This window comes from Pan troglodytes, chromosome 16 (genome assembly GCF_028858775.2).
Source record: "Pan troglodytes isolate AG18354 chromosome 16, NHGRI_mPanTro3-v2.0_pri, whole genome shotgun sequence".
Lineage (NCBI taxonomy): Eukaryota > Metazoa > Chordata > Mammalia > Primates > Hominidae > Pan > Pan troglodytes.
In genome coordinates, this window is record NC_072414.2 from 47,339,050 (window position 1) to 47,357,613 (window position 18,564).

General features: G+C 40.1%; 2 protein-coding genes across 4 annotated transcripts in view; one reads left to right on the top strand and one right to left on the bottom strand.

Annotated features, from left to right (window-relative positions):
* CCPG1 (cell cycle progression 1) overlaps nt 1–18,564 on the bottom strand; it is a 91,705-nt gene that overhangs the window by 4,078 nt on the left and 69,063 nt on the right. The gene's annotated exons all lie outside the window — the stretch shown is intronic.
* The window catches only part of PIGB (phosphatidylinositol glycan anchor biosynthesis class B), a 36,626-nt gene that overhangs the window by 2,220 nt on the left and 15,842 nt on the right, over nt 1–18,564 (top strand). The window contains exons 3-7 of one of the 2 annotated variants that reach the window (XM_054667548.2): nt 8–127; nt 6,274–6,378; nt 8,467–8,597; nt 12,606–12,746; nt 18,025–18,076. In XM_054667548.2, the coding sequence (XP_054523523.1) occupies nt 8–127; nt 6,274–6,378; nt 8,467–8,597; nt 12,606–12,746; nt 18,025–18,076 (549 nt within the window). The remainder of the gene's footprint in view (nt 1–7; nt 128–6,273; nt 6,379–8,466; nt 8,598–12,605; nt 12,747–18,024; nt 18,077–18,564) is intronic. The other variant, XM_054667549.2, reaches the window with a different exon arrangement.

Consider the following 18,564-nt stretch of genomic DNA (forward strand, 5'->3'; position numbering starts at 1 on the left):
TGTTACTAATTATGGTTATTTGACTTGGGAATGGACAGAGAGACTGAGGAGTTACACTTATCCCTTAATCTTTGCAAGCATTTACAAGATTCTTCATCTTTTAGGGAAAGATAGTGTTCAGTTGCTGGTAAGTTTAAATAAAAGTAACTAAATGATATTGGGGCCATGGAATTTGTTTTTAAAAGGCTACTGTTGCTAAAGTCCAGCCATATCTGGGAAGCCCATGATACTACAGACATACTGTGATGTGTAACTCTTTAGTTTGTGCTGAAATACAAGACTGAGCATGAAAATATCCTGCTATGAGGAATCCTGTTATGATGTGCAGATTTTCAAAATGACTATATTATGTATTATTTGGACATTAGAAGTATACTTCTTTCTTTTTTTTGGGGGGGGGGACGGAGTTTGCTCTTGTTGCCTAGGCTGGAGTGCAATGGCGTGATCTTGGCTCACCACAACCTCCACCTCCCGGGTTCAAGCGATTCTCCTGCCTCAGCCTCCCGAGTAGCTGGGATAACAGGCATGCACCACCATGCCCGGCTAATTTTGTATTTTTAGTAGAGATGGGGTTTCTCTGTGTTGGTCAGGCTGGTCTCGAACTCCCGACCTGAGATGATCTGCCCGCGCGGTGGCTCACACCTGTAATCCCAGCACTTTGGGAGGCCGAGGCGGGTGGATCACCTGAGGTTGGGAGTTCGAGACCAGCCTGACCAACACAGAGAAACCGCGTCTCTACTAAAAATACAAAATTAGCCGGGTGTGGTCGCGCATGCCTGTAATCTCAGACTTTCTGGAGGCTGAGGTAGGAGAATCACTTGAACCCAGGAGGTGGAGGTTGCGGTGAGCCGAGATCACACCATTGCACTCTAGCCTGGGCAACAAAAGCGAAACTCCTTCCCCCATCCCCCGCAAAAAAAGTATCACTTGAGAGCACCGTTGTATTTTGTGTTTTTTACCTTGTAAGAAGACCATGTGATATGATTTTATGAAGTCTGTATACATCTAAACCCACTGAGGATTTAGTGTTGAAATTAAAACTTTAAAAATTTTAATTTGACAAAAATTTAATGATCTGCATAATCATCGTGCTATATAGTAATTAGGCATCAACAGTAAGTAGGATTGTAATTCCTAGGCTATTAATTGCTGGGGTCAGATGCCAGGAGATGGTACAAGGGCAGGACTAATGGTGTAAAAGTTTCTCTAGCCTCACTCCCATGATCTTTTAAGCTGTCATCAGATGAGACTCAGAGTTTGCACTCTCCCCGATTTCTGTCAGTGGGGGTTAATGGCTCAGCATTCCAAAGGCAGTCCAAATCCTGACGTGTTTTGTGTAGCTTAGAAAGACACAGGTTCTAGGGTATTTGTTTTAAGGTGGGGTTGTACTCTCCCCATTGCAATATTTGCTCCCCTGTTATTGAGAAATTAGGGTTAAACCAGTGAAACTGATGCTTCAAATGGGAAGATGATGGGGAAGGAGAATTCAGAGCAGTAGCAGAGTTTCTTCCATTAACAACAGGCAGAATTTAGGAGCCGCAACCTGGCTTTTCTTCTCTTACAGTTATCTACTAGTTTATAGATTATGCAAGGTATCCATAAAGTCTGGAATCACAAGAAAATATACATAATCTCATCAATGACCATTTATATCCCAGGAAGTAGGTCAGATTACAAATGAAGAGGTCTTCAAGATAGAAAAATTTCCTGCTCCTCCAAGACCTATCCACTGCCCTCCATCTGTAGCTGACCCACCAGGTCATTTTGTGACGTGAAGGAAGCCTCCCCTGACCTGCTCCAACCCCTCTAAAAGGAACTCATTGTCGTATCTGGAACTTGACCCTGTAGAGATTCATTAGGATATGATCAGTCATTCGTACTCTCATATTGATTATTTTAAGCAAATTATATACATAATTTTGAAGCTAGAAGAGGTTGGAGAAGTGAAGTAAATAGACTAAGGTCACAACGTGTTAAAAGCAGAACTAGAGCTAAATCCCAGGTCTATTTACTCACAGCCTAGTGCTCTTCCCAGATGGCTCCTCTACAAACTGCATAAGGCTTATGCACAGCTAGGCATGGTGGCTCACAGTTGTAATCTCAGCACTTTGGGAGGCTGAGGTGGGAGGATTGCTTGAGGCCAGGAGTTTGAGAACAGCCTGGGCAACATAGCAAAACTCTGTTTCTACAAAAAATTTTTAAAAAGGATAGATGGCTTAGAGCTGCACTGTCCACCATGGTAGCCACTAGCTACATGTAGCTGTTGAAGACTTCAAATGTGGCTAGTCCAATTTGAGAAGTGCTGAAAATGTAAAATACATACTGAATGTCAAAGGCCTAGTACAAAAAAAGAATAAAAATATTTTTATAATTTTTATTGATTAAATGTTCAAATGATGATGCCTTAGATATATTGGGTTAGATAAGATGAAATTAATTTTACCTGTTTTGGATTTGGGGGTCATCTCTGTTGTTACTTCTTAATTTGCCAGCTATAGAATTTAAAATTCCACGTGTGGCTCATGTTATATGTCTTTTGGCCTGTGATGGCATGGAACATGTAAAAAGAAAGAGGAAGAGGAGGGGAAACCTGAATGGGGAACCACAGTAAGGTTTGTTGGGTTTTGTTTCTTTTGAAATGGAATCTCACTCTGTCGCCCAGGCTGGAGTGCAGTGGCACCATCTTGGCTCGCTGTAACTGCCGCCTCCCGGGTTCAAGTGATTCTCCTGCCTCAGCCTCCCGAGTACCTGGGATTACAGGCACCCGCCACCACACCTGGCTAATTTTTGTATTTTTAGTAGAGACGGGGTTTCACCGTGGCCAGGCTGGACTCAAATGATCTGCCTGCCTCTGCCTCCCAAAGTGTTGAGATTACAGGGGTGAGCCACCAAGCTTGCCAACAGTAGGGTCTTTGAATAGTCAGAAGACAACAAAAGGGTATTTGGCTCCTGTAGCTTACGGGGGGAGTCAGGAGTGTAAAGAGCAGAAGTATGGAATGAGGAGCTGCCAACATAGGCCTAGTGCTCAAGTTCTTCTCTTTACCTCACTCCACTGCTTTATTTTACTCTTTAGCAGGTCCTTACTGTAACATGGAAAATTATGGCATCAAAAATCTGGAGAGACGGCTAATGACTGGGAGTTCAGAACTCCGCTTATTGTTATGCGAAAGTCTACTTTGTTTTAAATTCAAGATTTCTACTTAACCACCCTTGAAAAACTTCTCTTTATTCGGGGTAAATGTCTCTAGCTCTTAACCTCATAATCATAGATAGTATCCTCTAGACACTTTGTAATTTATTAATATCCGTCTTAAAATGTGGATCTCCAAACTGACACAATAATGAAGGCAGAGTAACTAGTTCAGAATATGGTGGGTCCATTAACTTACATTTCTCAGAGCACAGGAATTCTTTTAGCTTTTTAATAGCTACCTCACACTGTTGGCTCATATTAAGTTTGTAGCCAAATTGACTTTTCATATGAACTGCTTTCAGGGGGCCTGGGAAGTAAGGATGAAGCTTATAGCTCCCTATGCAGAGTAAACAGAAGGTATGTACATGAGTGCCTTTTCCTGTATTTTACAGGGCACAGTTTATGTGAAATTAAGTACTGGGTACCTTTAACTTTCCAATTTTAGCATTTATTTACACATTGTGGACAAAAAGAAAATAAAGTGCTAAAAGCCACTGACAACTAAAAGTAAAGCAGCTCCTATAATGTGGACTTAATGAAGTTTGCTTCAACAAAAATATGAATTAACAGCCGGCGCGGTGGATCACGCCTGTAATCCCAGCACTTTGGGATGGTGAGGGGGGTGGATCACCTGAGGTCAGGAGTTCGAGACTAGCTGGCCAACATGGTGAAACCCCATCTCTACTAAAAATAGAAAAATTATACAGGCATGGTGGCGGGCACCTGTAATCCCAGCTACTTGGGAGGCTAAGGCAGGAGAATCGCTTGAACTCGGGAGGTGGAGGTTGCCATGAGCCAAGATTGCACCACTGCACTCCAGCCTGGATGACAGAGTGAGACTCTGTCTCACACACACACACACACAAAATAAATAAATAAATAAATAAATAACTCACGTATAAATTTTTAGAAACACATCTTTTAAACAAACCAAGATTAAATTGTGCTCTACCAGCAGTTGTTATTTTGTTAGTGTTAACTATGACACCTTTTTTTTTTAACTCTGAGAGATGCTAGTGCATAGCATTAGCATTTCTGACTATAATTTAGTTGTAATACATTTAGTCTTTATTTCAGTTTTACACTTAAATTTACTCTTTAATGTCATCTGAATACCATGTTCCTATAATTGCAGAATATTTGTGCTTTTTTAAAAAGTAATTTGTTAGCCAGGTGCGGTGGCTCATGCCTGTAATGCTAGCACTTTGGGAGGCTGAGGCGGGCAGATCACAAGGTCAGGAGATCAAGACCATCCTGGCTAAAATGGTGAAACCTCGTCTCTACTAAAAATACAAAAAATTAGCCAGGCATGGTGGCATGCATCTGTAGTCCCAGCTACTCACAAGGCTGAGGCAGGAGAATCGCTTGAACCTGGGAGGCAGAGGTGGCGGTGAGCCAAGATCACACAGCCGCACTCCAGCTTGGGCGACAGAGCAAGACTCCATCTCGCTGGGCACGGTTGCTCACTCCTGTAATCCTAGCACTTTGGGAGGCCGAGGCAGGCGGATTGCCTGAGTTCAGGAGTTCGAGACCAGCCTGGGCAACATGGTGAAACCCCATCTCTACTAAAATACAAAAAATTAGCTGGGCGTGGCGGCGTGCACCTGTAGTCCCAGCTACTCAGGAGGCTGAGGCAGGAGAATTGCTGGAATCTGGGAGGTGGAGCTTGCAGTGAGCCGTGATCGTGCCACTGCACTCCACCCTGGGCAACAGAGCGAGACTCTGTCTCCAAAAAAAAAAAAGACTCCGTCTCAAAAAAAAAAAAAAGTATTTCTTATTATCTTATTTTATATCTTATTATCTTATAGATAATATAACCTTATTATCTATATTGCAGGATAGAGAAGCAGCATAACTTAGTAATTAAAGTCAGGCAGACCTGGGTTTATAATGCCGGCTTTCATACTTACTAGCTGTGCAGCCTTGGAAAATTAGTTAACCTCTCTGTGCCTCAGTTTCCTCATCTATAAAACAGTTCTTGACTCAGAAGATTGTTAGGACTGAATGAGTTGATACATATAAAATACTTAGCATGATACATAGTACACAGTGCTGCAAATATTTGAATTTTTAAAAACCTGTTGTTGCTAATGAATATAAATATACTTTTAAAATAGAAACTTGGCCGGGCACGGTGGCTTACACCTGTAATCCCAGCACTTTGGGAGGCCGAGGCGGGTGGATCACGAGGTCAGGAGATCGAGACCATGCTGGCTAACATTGTGAAACCCCGTCTCTACTAAAAATACAAAAAAATTAGCCGGGCGTGGGAGGCTGAGGCAGGAGAATGGCGTGAACCCGGGAGGCGGAGCTTGCAGTGAGCCGCGGTCGCGCCACTGGACTCCAGCCTGGGCGACAGAGCGATACGTCTCATAAAAATAAATAAATAAAACAGAAACTTAACACAATTAAATGACTGGCTATTAATATTTACATTAAAATTAGGGCCAGGCACAGTGGCTCACGCTTGTAATCCCAACACTTTGGGAGGCCAAGGTGGAAGTATCATTTGAGGCAAGATTAGCTGAGTATGGCAGTGCATGTCTGAAGTCCTAGCTACTCAGTAGACTGAGGCAGGAAAATTGCTTCACTCCTGGATTCAAGGCTGCAGCCTGGGTAACAGAGTGAGACCCTGTCAATCAATCAATATAATAAAAAATAATTTAAAAATATATTTATAATATGTGTGTATATATGTGTATATATGTCATATATATGCACACATACAGAGAATGAGACTGGTAAACATCTTATATTTATATATAAATATATATATTTATATTTATAATATGATATTTTATATATAATATATGTGTATATATGTCATATATACACACACATACAGAGAATGAGACTGGTAAAACTTAAAACTACATTGATTATTTTAATGAGAATATAATTTTTTTAGAAAAAGGGATGTAGGGATGTAGTTTTGTGGAAGAATAGAAAAATATATTGCCTATTTTTGTACTAAGAATGGCTTCCCATAGATAGTTAGATCAGCTTGTTGACTTTTATCATAATTCAGTTTGAACCAACAGATATTTTTAACATCCTGTTCTTCTTTTTAACTGATGAAGATTTGGATTCCTAGACTTGCCCAAGCACTTCTGTCTGCTGTAGCAGATGTGAGACTTTACTCATTAATGAAGCAACTAGAAAATCAGGAAGTGGCAAGATGGGTGGTAAGTCCTAAATACTTTAGAAGCTGTATGCCAGTTATTTCGTTCCTATGGGTATAAAGCACATGGAAACATTGATTCCCAAAACAATTTTAGAAGATAATTCATACAACTTTATAGAGGTACTTCCATAAATAAGAACAGTAATATGCAAGTGGCACCTGCCATATCTTTCCGTCGGATTAAGCCCTGGACAGTGTAAGCCACTGATGCCCTCAAACCCTATGAGAGTCTAAACCCTGGGAGACAACCTTTGGAAGCCCCTTCACTCCTCAAAACTGTCCTTGCCTCTCTTTCCATAGAATTGAGTAGGGATCGTTCTAAATTACCAACTACCTCACAAAGCATCTTAGCTATTTACAACCCTTGTTCTGTTCCTCTAGCCAGCCTCTATCTGAGGTGCAGCCCGAGAAATCTTTTTGCACTGAAACTCTCACTTCTGAATGGGATGTTGGAAGTATTAGGTTGGTGCAAAAGTAATTGTGGTTTGTGCCACAACAATATTAGGTTGGTGCAATTACTGGACTCATGTAAGGAAGAAAGTATAGTATAGAAGACTATCTTTTGTCGTTTGACTTATTTCAAGGTGGGAAGATAGATTCCTGACATCTCCCACTCCAATCTCGAATGGATTTTTTCCCATTTAAACAATATCCTGATGAGGGATTGGATTCTGTAGTACTGTCGTTAATTCACTTGGCTCTTTGTAAAGTTAATAAGCTTATATGAGCCTGTTTGAAAGTCTTACTATCTTTTTTATATTGTTTCTATTGCAAAATACATTCTAAATTCCAAGTAACCAATTTAGCAACATATTTCTGAAATATAATTTATTAATAAATTAGAAAGGGAACATTTCTGCAGGTATTCTATTCCTTTGCATTAAAAAGAAAGATTGGTTTAGCAACTAAGTCCTTGCTAATTGATTCAGCAATATGGTTAGCCTCATTATTTTGTGCTTATACTTTATGTACATTGCAGAAGGCTCAACATAAAATGGTAGGCAAAAGTCATGATGGCTTTGAAGTCCTTCCTCCAAAGATACAGCACTAGGGCCGGGCATGGTGGCTCACCCCTATAATCCCAGCACTTTGGGAGACTGAGGTGGGCGGATCACAAGGTCCAGAATTTGAGACCAGCCTGGCCAACATGGTGAAACCCTGTCTCTACTAAAAATACAAAAATTATCCAGGCGTGGTGGCAGACACCTGTAATCCCAGCTACTCGGGAGGCTAAGGCAGGAGAATTGCTTGAACCCAGGAGGCAGAGATTGTGCCACTGCACTCTAACCTGGGTGACAGAGCAAGAGCAAGACTCCTTCTCGAAGAAAAAAAAAGGATACAGCACGAGGTTCTTCTGGTTTAGGGAAAACCTTTACTTTCATGAAAATTGGGAACATTTTTTAAAGGCTATATTTGGTGAGATGGGAAGCTAGTGCCACATGCTTAACAATTGCCTCAACTAACAAGTTTCTTCTAACACATTTGTTTTGTAGACTTAATGGTACTCTGTGTGCATGTTCTTCCAAAAACTGATTCATTAATTTAGTCAATCTCCAAATTAAAATTTAATAATGTCTCCTAACTTTTTTTTCCTCTTTCCTGTTTTGTCTTAATTTTTCATCAGCGTTCCAAAACAGGGAGACATTCCAAACAAGTGCAACATTCCAAACAAGGTCAACAAAAAAACAGTCATAATACTTGTGTCAGTACTATAAGACAGTTTGAGAAGTATTGATTGGAAGAATCTAGTTATGAATTTCAATCATCTGTAAACTCTACCATCAAATAATCTGTTTTTTATGTGTTTCATTAATGGAAAGTGGGATTTTAAATCAAATGAAGTGCCATAAAAATGCACCTGAAAGTATAAACTTCTTAACATGAACAAATATAGATCTGCTATTATCATAAACCTGTGTTTCATGTAACTTTCTAAAAACAACGTTTGGGCATGCCTACTTACTTTAACATCATCTACCTTTTGATGTCCTTTTCACAATATTTAGACTTGCTTGCTATTTAGAAGATAATATGTACTAAGGTTTTCCATTTCCAACTTCATATATGTTTGCTCTGTACTTTTTCTTAGTTTTTTTGCCAGTTGTGCTCCTGGTTCACATGGTATTGCTGTACCAGAACCCTTACAAACACCATGGAAACTGTTCTCACTATAATTGCTCTTTTCTACTATCCTTTGGAAGGTTCAAAGTCTATGAACAGGTAAGAAAAATTATTGTTAATAATTGTGTTCAAAATTCTACTTTTGAAAAATCTTAAATATCAACATATTGTAATGTCTAGTAGACCCCCTAATTTTCATGAGTCATGAGAACCACAAATTTTCAGTTGATATATTATAGCAGAAAACAGATAATACTCAAACAGGATAATTAAGGAGAGTTTAACAAAAGGAATATTTGCAAAGGTTTAGACAATATTTAGAAAAGCCAATAAGGAAACACCATAGTACCCCCAGCATGGTTATAGTAGGAAGTCTGTATGATCTCTAGGCCCCAAGGAGCAAGGAGAAGAAATGGCTACTGGAATCTATAAAAAGCTGTAATTGTAAGAGAGGGCCCCAGCAGGGACAGGCACAGCCAGCCTTTAGCAATAATGAGGAGACAGCCAGGGGACTAAATAATCCTGACTCAACTCTTCTGCCTCTCAACCCAAAACAGTCAGAAGCCAGAAAGCAAGGTAGCCACTGATGCTGTCCATTCAGGTAAGCTTTCCTGCGTGCAGACTGGATAAAGGCTGGAGGAGAAGAGTTTTGGAAGGGCAAATAGGAAATACTTGGACTTTATTTGGCTTCCTTTAAACTGGGGAAACAAATACCACGCAATGGGAACATGAGTGAAGGCCTAGAACTGTAAATGGGCTCCATTTGCAGTTACAGTTACAGTATATTCAAGGCAGATTGTCCAGAGTAGTTATAGAGTGTTGTAGGATGCATGGAAGAAGAGAAGAAGAAGGGATGAGGCTGGAATGGGACTCTGAATTTGGATTTTATTCTGTAGGTAATAGGGAACCATTTGAGGCGTTTGAGTAGCATGACATAATCAAATCTGATTTTGAAAAACTTTTTTCGTAATAGCAGTATTTAGGATATACTGAAAGGAGAAAAGCCAGAATTTGGGATCTAGTTAAAATTCTAGTATCCATTCTTCCTACACAAAAGGTTGTTAGGATGATCAAATCAAATAAGATCATTTCTGTCTTAGACTCTCTTAACTACAAGAAAAAGCATTCACTCAAGTTACGTATACGATGAGGACTTTATTTTAAGGCTAAAAGGGAAAATGGGCATCTCAAGCCTTGTGGCTAGGACTGGAAGAAAACTGTAGAATATCTGAGCCACACAAATGAATTGAAATGTTATGCAGAATCCAAGGCAGTTTTGGGGAATGGACTGTTTTGTTGTGCCTTTATATCCCAAATAGCCTATGAATCCTGCCTTAGTCTTCCATCATTTAGGGGCTTAGCTAGTCTCTCCACTTCTGTTTTTGCTAGCAATTACCCAGATTTCTCCATATCTCACATTCAGTTTGAGAGAATCGAATTAGGTCCATTAAATCTCATTGTCTCTATCTGGACATAACTTTATTTCACACTGGCCAGCCTTAGATTGGCTACCTGGGCCCAGGTGCCCTTCCCTAATTCAGTCAGGAAGCGCAAGGGTCACATGGTACAAAAGGACTGCTATATAAGCATTTTTCCTTGTATAAGCATGACAGATACTATTCCAGACCTGACAATAAAATGACATTTTGCACACTCCTTTAAAAAATGCAACTATTGGCCGGGTGTGGTGGTTCACGCCTGTAATCTCCACACTTTGGGAGGCCGAGACGGGTGGATCACTTGAGGTCGGGAGTTCGAGACCAGCCTGGCCAACATGGTGAAACCCCGTCTCCACTAAAAATACAAAATTAGCTGGATTTGGTGGTGCATGCCTATAATCCCAGCTACTCGGGAGGATGAGACAGGAGAATCACTTGAACCCAGGAGGCAGGGGTTGCAGTCAGTCGAGGTCACACAATTGCACTCCAGCCTGGGCAACAAGAGCAAAACTGTCTCAAAAAACAAAAATTTGTGGAGATGGGGTCTCTTTAGGTTGCCCAGCTGGTGTTCAACTCCGGGATCAAGTAATCCTCCCACCACGGCCTCTTAAAGCGTTGGGATTACAGTCATGAGCCACCAAACCTGGCCTAAATTTCAAGCTCATGTATCAAAATCTGGATTTCAACTTTCTCTTGAAAAATTGGAAGTTCTAATAGTATTTTGGGCTAGGATTCCTTCATGACAATACCATGGTTCAAACTTAGCCTACATTTCTCATTTTTATTTTATTTTTTTGAGACAGTGTCTCTCTCTGTCGCCCAGGCTGGAGTACAGTGGCTCCATCTCGGCTCACTGCAACCTCTGCCTCCTGGGTTCAAGCAATTCTGCTTCAGCCTCCCGAGTAGCTGGGACTACAGGCGCGCACCACCACGCCCAGCTAATTTTTGTATTTTTAGTAGAGATGGGGTTTCACCATGTTGGCCAGGCTGGTCTTGAACTCCTGACCTAGTGATCCAGCTGCCTCAGCCTCCCAAAGTGCTGGGATTACAGGCGTGAGTCACTGCACCCAGCCCCATTTCTCATTTTTATAGTTTACTGGGTCTCTGTAAGCATTTGAATGTGTTATCCTTGAGCTTACATCCTCATCAACATTACAGAATTCATTCTTTTTTTTTTTTTCTTTTTTTTGAGATGGAGTTTCATTCTTGTTGCCCAGGCTAGAGTGCAATGGCATGATCTCCGCTCATTGCAACCTCCACCTCCCAGGTTCAAGTGATTCTCCTGCCTCAGCCTCCCAAGTAGCTGGGATTACAGGCACCTGCCACCACACCCAGCTAATTTTTTTCTATCTTTAGTAGAGACAGGGTTTCACCATTTTGGCCAGACTGGTCTTGAACTCCTGACTTCAGCTGATCCACCCACCTCGGCCTCCCAAAGTGCTGGGATTGCAGGCCTGAGCCACCACACCTGGCCTACAGATTTCTTTATAGTTATTTTTATTAGTTAATTGGTATATAATGGTAATATAGGTTGTCTTATTTTGCTTTCTTTTAATTTTTTACAGGACTAAGTATTTTTCCACATAATAATATACTATCCATAGTCCTCATGATTAAATTATCAAATCGTCTCTTTCAACCATTAGTTTAGAGAAGTCCTGTTAATAAAAATCTGTATTTCTATCCATGATCATACAGTTTATACAGTAGGCCTTTTATCAGTTGTATGCATATATATTTCACTTGGCTAAAATTAACTTTCAAAACAAAATTCTAAATACTCTGAGCCCATCACTGCCTAAATAATCCTGTTTCTTTAAATGCTCATGCTTTTTCTTAGAGAAAGCCTCTCTTTATGACTTTCTTATAGCTCCTTAGGAGAAACTTGATCATTTTTTTTTCAATCAAGAAAGTAATTGGCAAAGTTATGAGGTAAAAAGCATACTTTTTAGCACACAAGACTGGCATTAAGACATATGATAACTTCTTATTTGAAAATACTAGAATTAGAAGATGAGCACTGAAAACGGCTTTAGATATTACCTTTTTTAAAAGATAAGAAAAACTAAGACCCAGAAAGCGTAAGTAACCTGCAAAAGTTAATATAGCTATTTAGGCCAGGCACTGTGGCTCCTGCCTGTAATCCCAGCACTTTAGGAGGCTGAGGCCGGCGGATCGCCTGAGGTCAGGAGTTTGAGACCAGCCTGGCCAACATGGTAAAACCCTGTGTCCCACTAAAAATACAAAAAATTAGCCTGGCATGGGGATTAGCCTGTAATCCCAGCACTTTAGGAGGCTGAGGTGGGCAGATCACCTGAGGTCAGGAGTTTGAGGCCAGCCTGGCCAACAAGGTGAAACCCCATCTCTACTGAAAATACAAAAAATTAGTCGGGCATGGTGGTACACACCTGTAATCCCAGCTACTCGGGATGCTGAGGCAGGAGAATCACTTGCACCTGGGAGGCAGAAGTTGCCGTGAGCCAAGATCATGCCACTGCACTCCAGCCTGGGTGACAGAGTGAGACTCTGTCTCAAACAAAACAAAACAAAACAAAAAAAAGTTCATATAGCTATTTATACCAAAAGGAAAATGTCAAATCACAGTGTAAATGATAGATAACTTCAAGTTAATTTCCCACTTGTCTTATCACACATTTTCCTCTTATAGTGTCAAGTACTCATCCCTGGTGGCACTTGCCTTCATAATTCGTCCCACAGCTGTCATTCTGTGGACACCTTTGCTCTTCAGACATTTCTGTCAAGAACCAAGAAAGCTTGATCTTATTCTACATCATTTTTTACCTGTAGGGTAAGTGTGGCAATAATCCATCCATTTATTTTAGTAGCCTACAAATCACAGATTACGAACAAGATTTTACATCTTTCAGTTAATTATTTTATCTTCTAATGTCAATGAGAACTCTTAGTCCAAGGAAATAGAATAATGCAAAACTTATATATTATATTTTTATATTTATGATCCTGATTATAACTATTTTAATTTGCTTAACTGAGTGCTTTTGTAATTATTGCTAACTTAGTGTTTTCCAATGCTTTATTTCCTAAATATTTCTCAAATATATTTTAGAGATACTTGATTCTTTTACATTTGTATAAGGCTTTATAATTCATAATGTGTTTTCACATATTACCTCATAATTTTCATAATACTTCAGTCTAGGCAATATATGTTTTTATTTTGTAGTAGAGAAAACAGGAGGCTGGGAGAAATTTAAAATATATTAGTCAAAGTCACTGGGCTGGTTGCTATACTGGTATTGAAACCCACATCTTCTAACTACACTATGAGCTCCTAGGATGAGTTGTATCCCAAATATCTAGTAGACTACCCTGAATAATTATTTATTGAAGGGATGACTGCATTCTGACTCTTACAACAGTAATCTTTTTAATATACAATCATGCACCGCATAATGACATTTTGGTTAGCACTGGACTGCATTTATGACAGTGGTCCCATAAGATTATATTACCGTATTTTAGTGTACTTTAGTTTCTCTGTTTGGCTATATATATTTTATATATATATTTTTTTTTTTTATTTGAGACGGAGTCTCACTCTGTCACCCAGGCTGGAGTGCAGTGGTGCAATCTCACTTCACTGCAGCCTCTGCCTCCCAGGTTCAAGTGATTCTCCTGCCTCAGCCTCCCAAACAGCTGGGATTACAGGCGCCTGCCACCACGCCTGGCTAATTTTTTTATTTTTAGTCGAGTTGGGGTTTCACCATGTTGGCCAGCTAGTCTCAAACTCCTGACCTCAAGTGATCCACCCACCTTGGCCTCCCAAAGTGCTGGAAATACAGGCATGGGCCACCATGCCCAGCCTGTTTAGCTATAGTTAGATACACAGATACATAGCATTGTGTTGCAATTGCTTACAATATTCAGCATACTATCATGCTGTATAGGTTTGTAGCCTAGGAGCAGTAGGCTATACCATATAGCCTAGATGTCTGTAAGCTGTACCATCTAGGCTTGTGTAAGTGCACTCTATGATGTTTGCACAATGATGAAACTGCCTAATGATGCAGTTCTCAGAATGTATCCCCATTGTTAAGCAATGCATGACTACTAGTATTCACTAGTCACAAGTATTTTTCAGGTAGCAATCTGAAAAGGACTAAATTATCTTGCGTCTCAGTTGCTACTGTTGTCATTTCTCAGATGTATTAATAACATTGCATTAAATGTATTCATTCATTCAGGAAGTATTTAATCCTACTATGTGCCAGGCAGTGTTCCAGATGTAGGAGATGCATCAGTTTAACCAAAAAAAGTACCTGCCTTCATGAAGTTTACATTCTAGTAGGGAGAGACAGACAGCTAAAAAGATAAGAGTAAATATATATTTTTCAAGTGATGGTAATACAGGGAAAAATAATTGTGGGATAAGGAGGATAGAATGCCAGTGCTTGGGGTAATGGGGGAGCTGTTATTTTTAAATAGGGTAGTTGGGAAAGATCACCATGATAAGGTGACACTGGAGCCAAAACTTAAAGGAGTTGAGAGAGTGAACCATGTAGTTCCTTGATGAGAGAGTATTCCAGGCAAAGGGGCCAGCCAAGTACTAAGTATGTTGGGCATGTTCAAGGAACAGCAAGGAGACTGATGTGGCTAAAAGAGAGTGAGTTTGGGAGAATGTAATAATGAGGTCAGAGAGATAGCAGGGGCTCAGTTCCTATCGGCTTTACCACTGAGGGAGATAGAAAGCCTTTTTAATCTCATCAGCAGCATGATAATTACTTATTCATTTAATAAGCATTTAACCTACTTTGTATCCAGCATTTGATAATTCAGAAGTGAGTAAGATACAGTGTCTGCTCTCAAAGTCAAAGTCTGTGGGGGAAAAAGATATAACAATACAGATGCTCCTTGACTCAGGGTTACATCTTGATAAACTCATTGCAGGTTGAAAATATCATAAGTCAGGCAAGGCACAGTGGCTCACACCTGTAATCCCAGTGCCTTGGGAGACCAGGAGTTCAAGAACAACCTGAGCAACATAATGAGACCCCATCTCAACAAAAAAATTTAAAAATTGGCCAAGTATAGGTGGCACTAGGCACGCCTGAGGTCCTAGCTACTTGGGAGGATGAGGCAGGAGGATCCCTTCAACCCAGGAGTTCAAGGTTGCAGTGAGCTATGATCATTCCACTGCACTCCAGCCTGGGAAACAGAGTGATAACCTGTCTCTAAACAAAATAAATAACAAAGAAAATATTCTACATCAAAAATGCACTTAACACATCTAACGTACTGAACATCACAGCTTAGCCTACCATAAACGTGCTCAGAACGCTTACATTAGCCTACAGTTGAGCAAAATCATCTAACACAAAGCCTATTTCATAATAAAATATTTGAATATCTCATGTAATTCATTGAATACTGTACTGAAAGTGAAAAACAGAATGGCTGTATGGGTACCATTTTAAAGTTGAAAAATCGTAGGTTGAATCATCATCAGTTAGGGATTGTAATTCTTACCCAGTGATTTAAAGTGTTCTAGTGGTTGGGCGCGATGGCTCACACCTATAATCCCAGCACTTTGGGAGGCTGAGGCAGGCACATCACCTGAGGTCAGGAGTTCAAGACCAGCCTGGCCAATATGACGAAACCCTGTCTCTGCTAAAAATACAAAAAAATTAGCTGGGCATTGTGGCACATGCCTGTAATCCCAGCTACTTGGGAGGCTGAGGCAGGAGAAACGATTGAACCCCAGAGGTAGAGGTTGCAATGAACTGAAATTGCACCACTGCACTCCAGCCTGGGCAACAGAGTGAGGCTCCATCTCAAAAATAAAACCTTACATCCAGATTATATATAAAACTTTTAAAAATCTATAAGAAAAAGATAACTCATAGAAAAATTATTGAAAAGGTTTCATCAGGTACTTCAAAAAATATTAAAATGGCCAATAAATATAAAGAGACTCATTTCATTTGTTATCAAGGAAAAACAAAGTTAAAGCCACCATGAAATACTACTATACTATACATCCACCCAAATGGCTAAAATGATGTGGAACTTATATATTCCTGTGGGACTGCAAACTAATACACTATTTTGGAAAACTTTTAAGTACTTACAAAAGCTAAATAAATACATAGTTGCACTTACAACTTAGGGCAGGGGTCACCAGTCCCAAGGCTGTGGACTGGCCCCAGTCCATGGCCTCTTAGGAACTGCGCTGCACAGCAGGAGGTGAGCAAGCAAGCATTACTGCCTGAGCTCCACCTCCTGTCACATTCTTACAGAAGTGTGAACCCTACTGTGAACTGCACATGCAAGGGATCTAGGTTGTGCTCCGTATGAGCATCTAATGTCCAGTGATCTGAGGTGGGACAGTTTCATCCAGAAACCATGCCCCACTCCCACCCCTGCAACCTGTTCGTGGAAAAACTGTCTTTCAAGAAACCAGACCCTGGTGTCAAAAAGGTTAGGGACCGCTACCTTAGGGCCCACCAATTCCAATCCTAGGTATATGTCTAACAGAAATGCATATATATGGATACCAAAAGATGTGTAAAAGAATGTTGATTGCAGCACTATTCACAATAGCTGGAAATGGAAGCACAGTGTCCATCAATAGAAGGAATACATACAGTGTGGTATACATAGTTACAATACACAGTATTGTAAAGGAATGAACTACAGCATGCAAAAAAACTTGGTTCAATCTCACAAGCACAATGACTAAAGGAATTTAGACATGAGTACATATGGTATGATCCTATTCTTATAAAATTCAAAAAAAGATAAAACTCATCTATGTTATCAGAAATTAGGATAGTGGTTACCTTTGGGAAGAGGAAGGGTACCTTTGGGTTACTTTTGGGGAGGAGGTAGGGACTGACTGATTGGAGGGACAAGGTGGTGCTGCTAATACTCTTTATCCTGCTCTGTATGGCAGGTACACAGTTGTGTTCATGTAGTGATGATTCATAGAGCTTTACCTTCATAGCGTATTTTTCTGTATATGTGTTTGTGGGAGGCAGTCTCTGAGATGGCCTCCAGTGATCCCATCCTCCTGCTATTTATGTCTTTGTATAATCCCCTCCCCCTTGAACATGGGCTAGATTTGTCGACTCAATTCTAATGAGTAGAATACAGCAGAAGGGATGGGATATCACTTACAAGACTGGGTTATGAAAAGACTGTGGTGGCCAGGCACAGTGGCTTACATCTGTAATCCCAGCATTTTGGGAGGCCAATGGGGAAGTATTGCTTGAGGCCCGGAGTTTGAGACCAGTTGGGTAATATAGTGAGACCCCATCTCTACAGAAAATCCAAAAATTATCCAGTCATGGCGGCACACACCTGTAGTCCTAGTTACTTGGAAGGCTGAGGTGGGAGGATCACTTGAGCCCAGGAGGTCAAGGCTGCAGTGAGCCATGATCACACACTACTGCACTCCAGCCTGGGTGACAGAGCAAGACCCTGTCTCTAAAAAAAAGAAAAGAATACATAAATAAAAAGATTATGGCTTCCATCTTGGGTGCCTGTCTCACTCACTCTTGGCTGACTTACCCTGGGTTAAGCCAGTTAATTATGTCATGAGGCAGCTTTAAGGAAACGGCCATATGTTGAGGAACTTAGCCCCACCAGCAACCATGTGAGCAAATTTGGAAGCTGATCTCTCCACCTGTAATTGAACCTTCAGATGAAACTGTAGCCCCTGCTAAGAGCTTGACTACAATTCATGAGCGACCTCGAGCCAGAGGCACCGAGCTAAGCAACACCTAGGTTCTTGATCCACAGGAACTATGAAATGGTAAATATTCATAGTTTAAGTTAACAAGTTTTGGGGTAATTTGTTATACAGCAGTAGTCTTTCAATAATCTTTTTATTAATATATTTTTACAATATTAATCGATTATATAATCTTATCTACTGATCTTTATCAGTAGATACCTTTCAAAATGTGTAAATCTATATTCAGTTGGTGAAACTGTAAAGCATTTTTATAGTGGCTTTTGATGCAAGGCACATATAAAGCCATATGCTAATAGTGGATTTTCAGCAAGCTCCAAATGTGAATCACTATGCTATTTTTGTTTTTCAGCTTTGTTACTTTGAGTTTGTCTCTGATGATTGATCGTATTTTTTTTGGCCAAGTAAGTAAAAGTATATTAAGCTAACAGCTATTTTTATTTTTAATCCATTAATACTTTAGAACAGAGGCAAATGATTTTTTAAATGATATGGGATACATTACAAAAGACTTCTAGGCATATCCTAATAAGCCTTTGGTTCAATTTGTTGTGCTTTCTACATAAAAGAATTAGTACTCCTAGCTAATATTCAGGAGAGTACATTTTAAGGCAGGGAATTATTAAGTGAGCACTGAATGTTACCTGTTGCTGTTTCTGTCATTATTGTCAGCTTTACGCTGTAATTCAAATTGTAATGTTTTCAAAGCTTTATCTTCACAGGTAATATGTCACATTGTAAAGTACCACACAGTCCGAAAAATATGTCTACTATCCTCTTTATCTCTTAACTGGATATAAAACTTGGATGGAGCTGGAGGCCATTATTCTAAGTGAAATAACTCAGGAATGGAAAGCCAAATATCATATGTTCTTACTTATAAGTGGGAGCT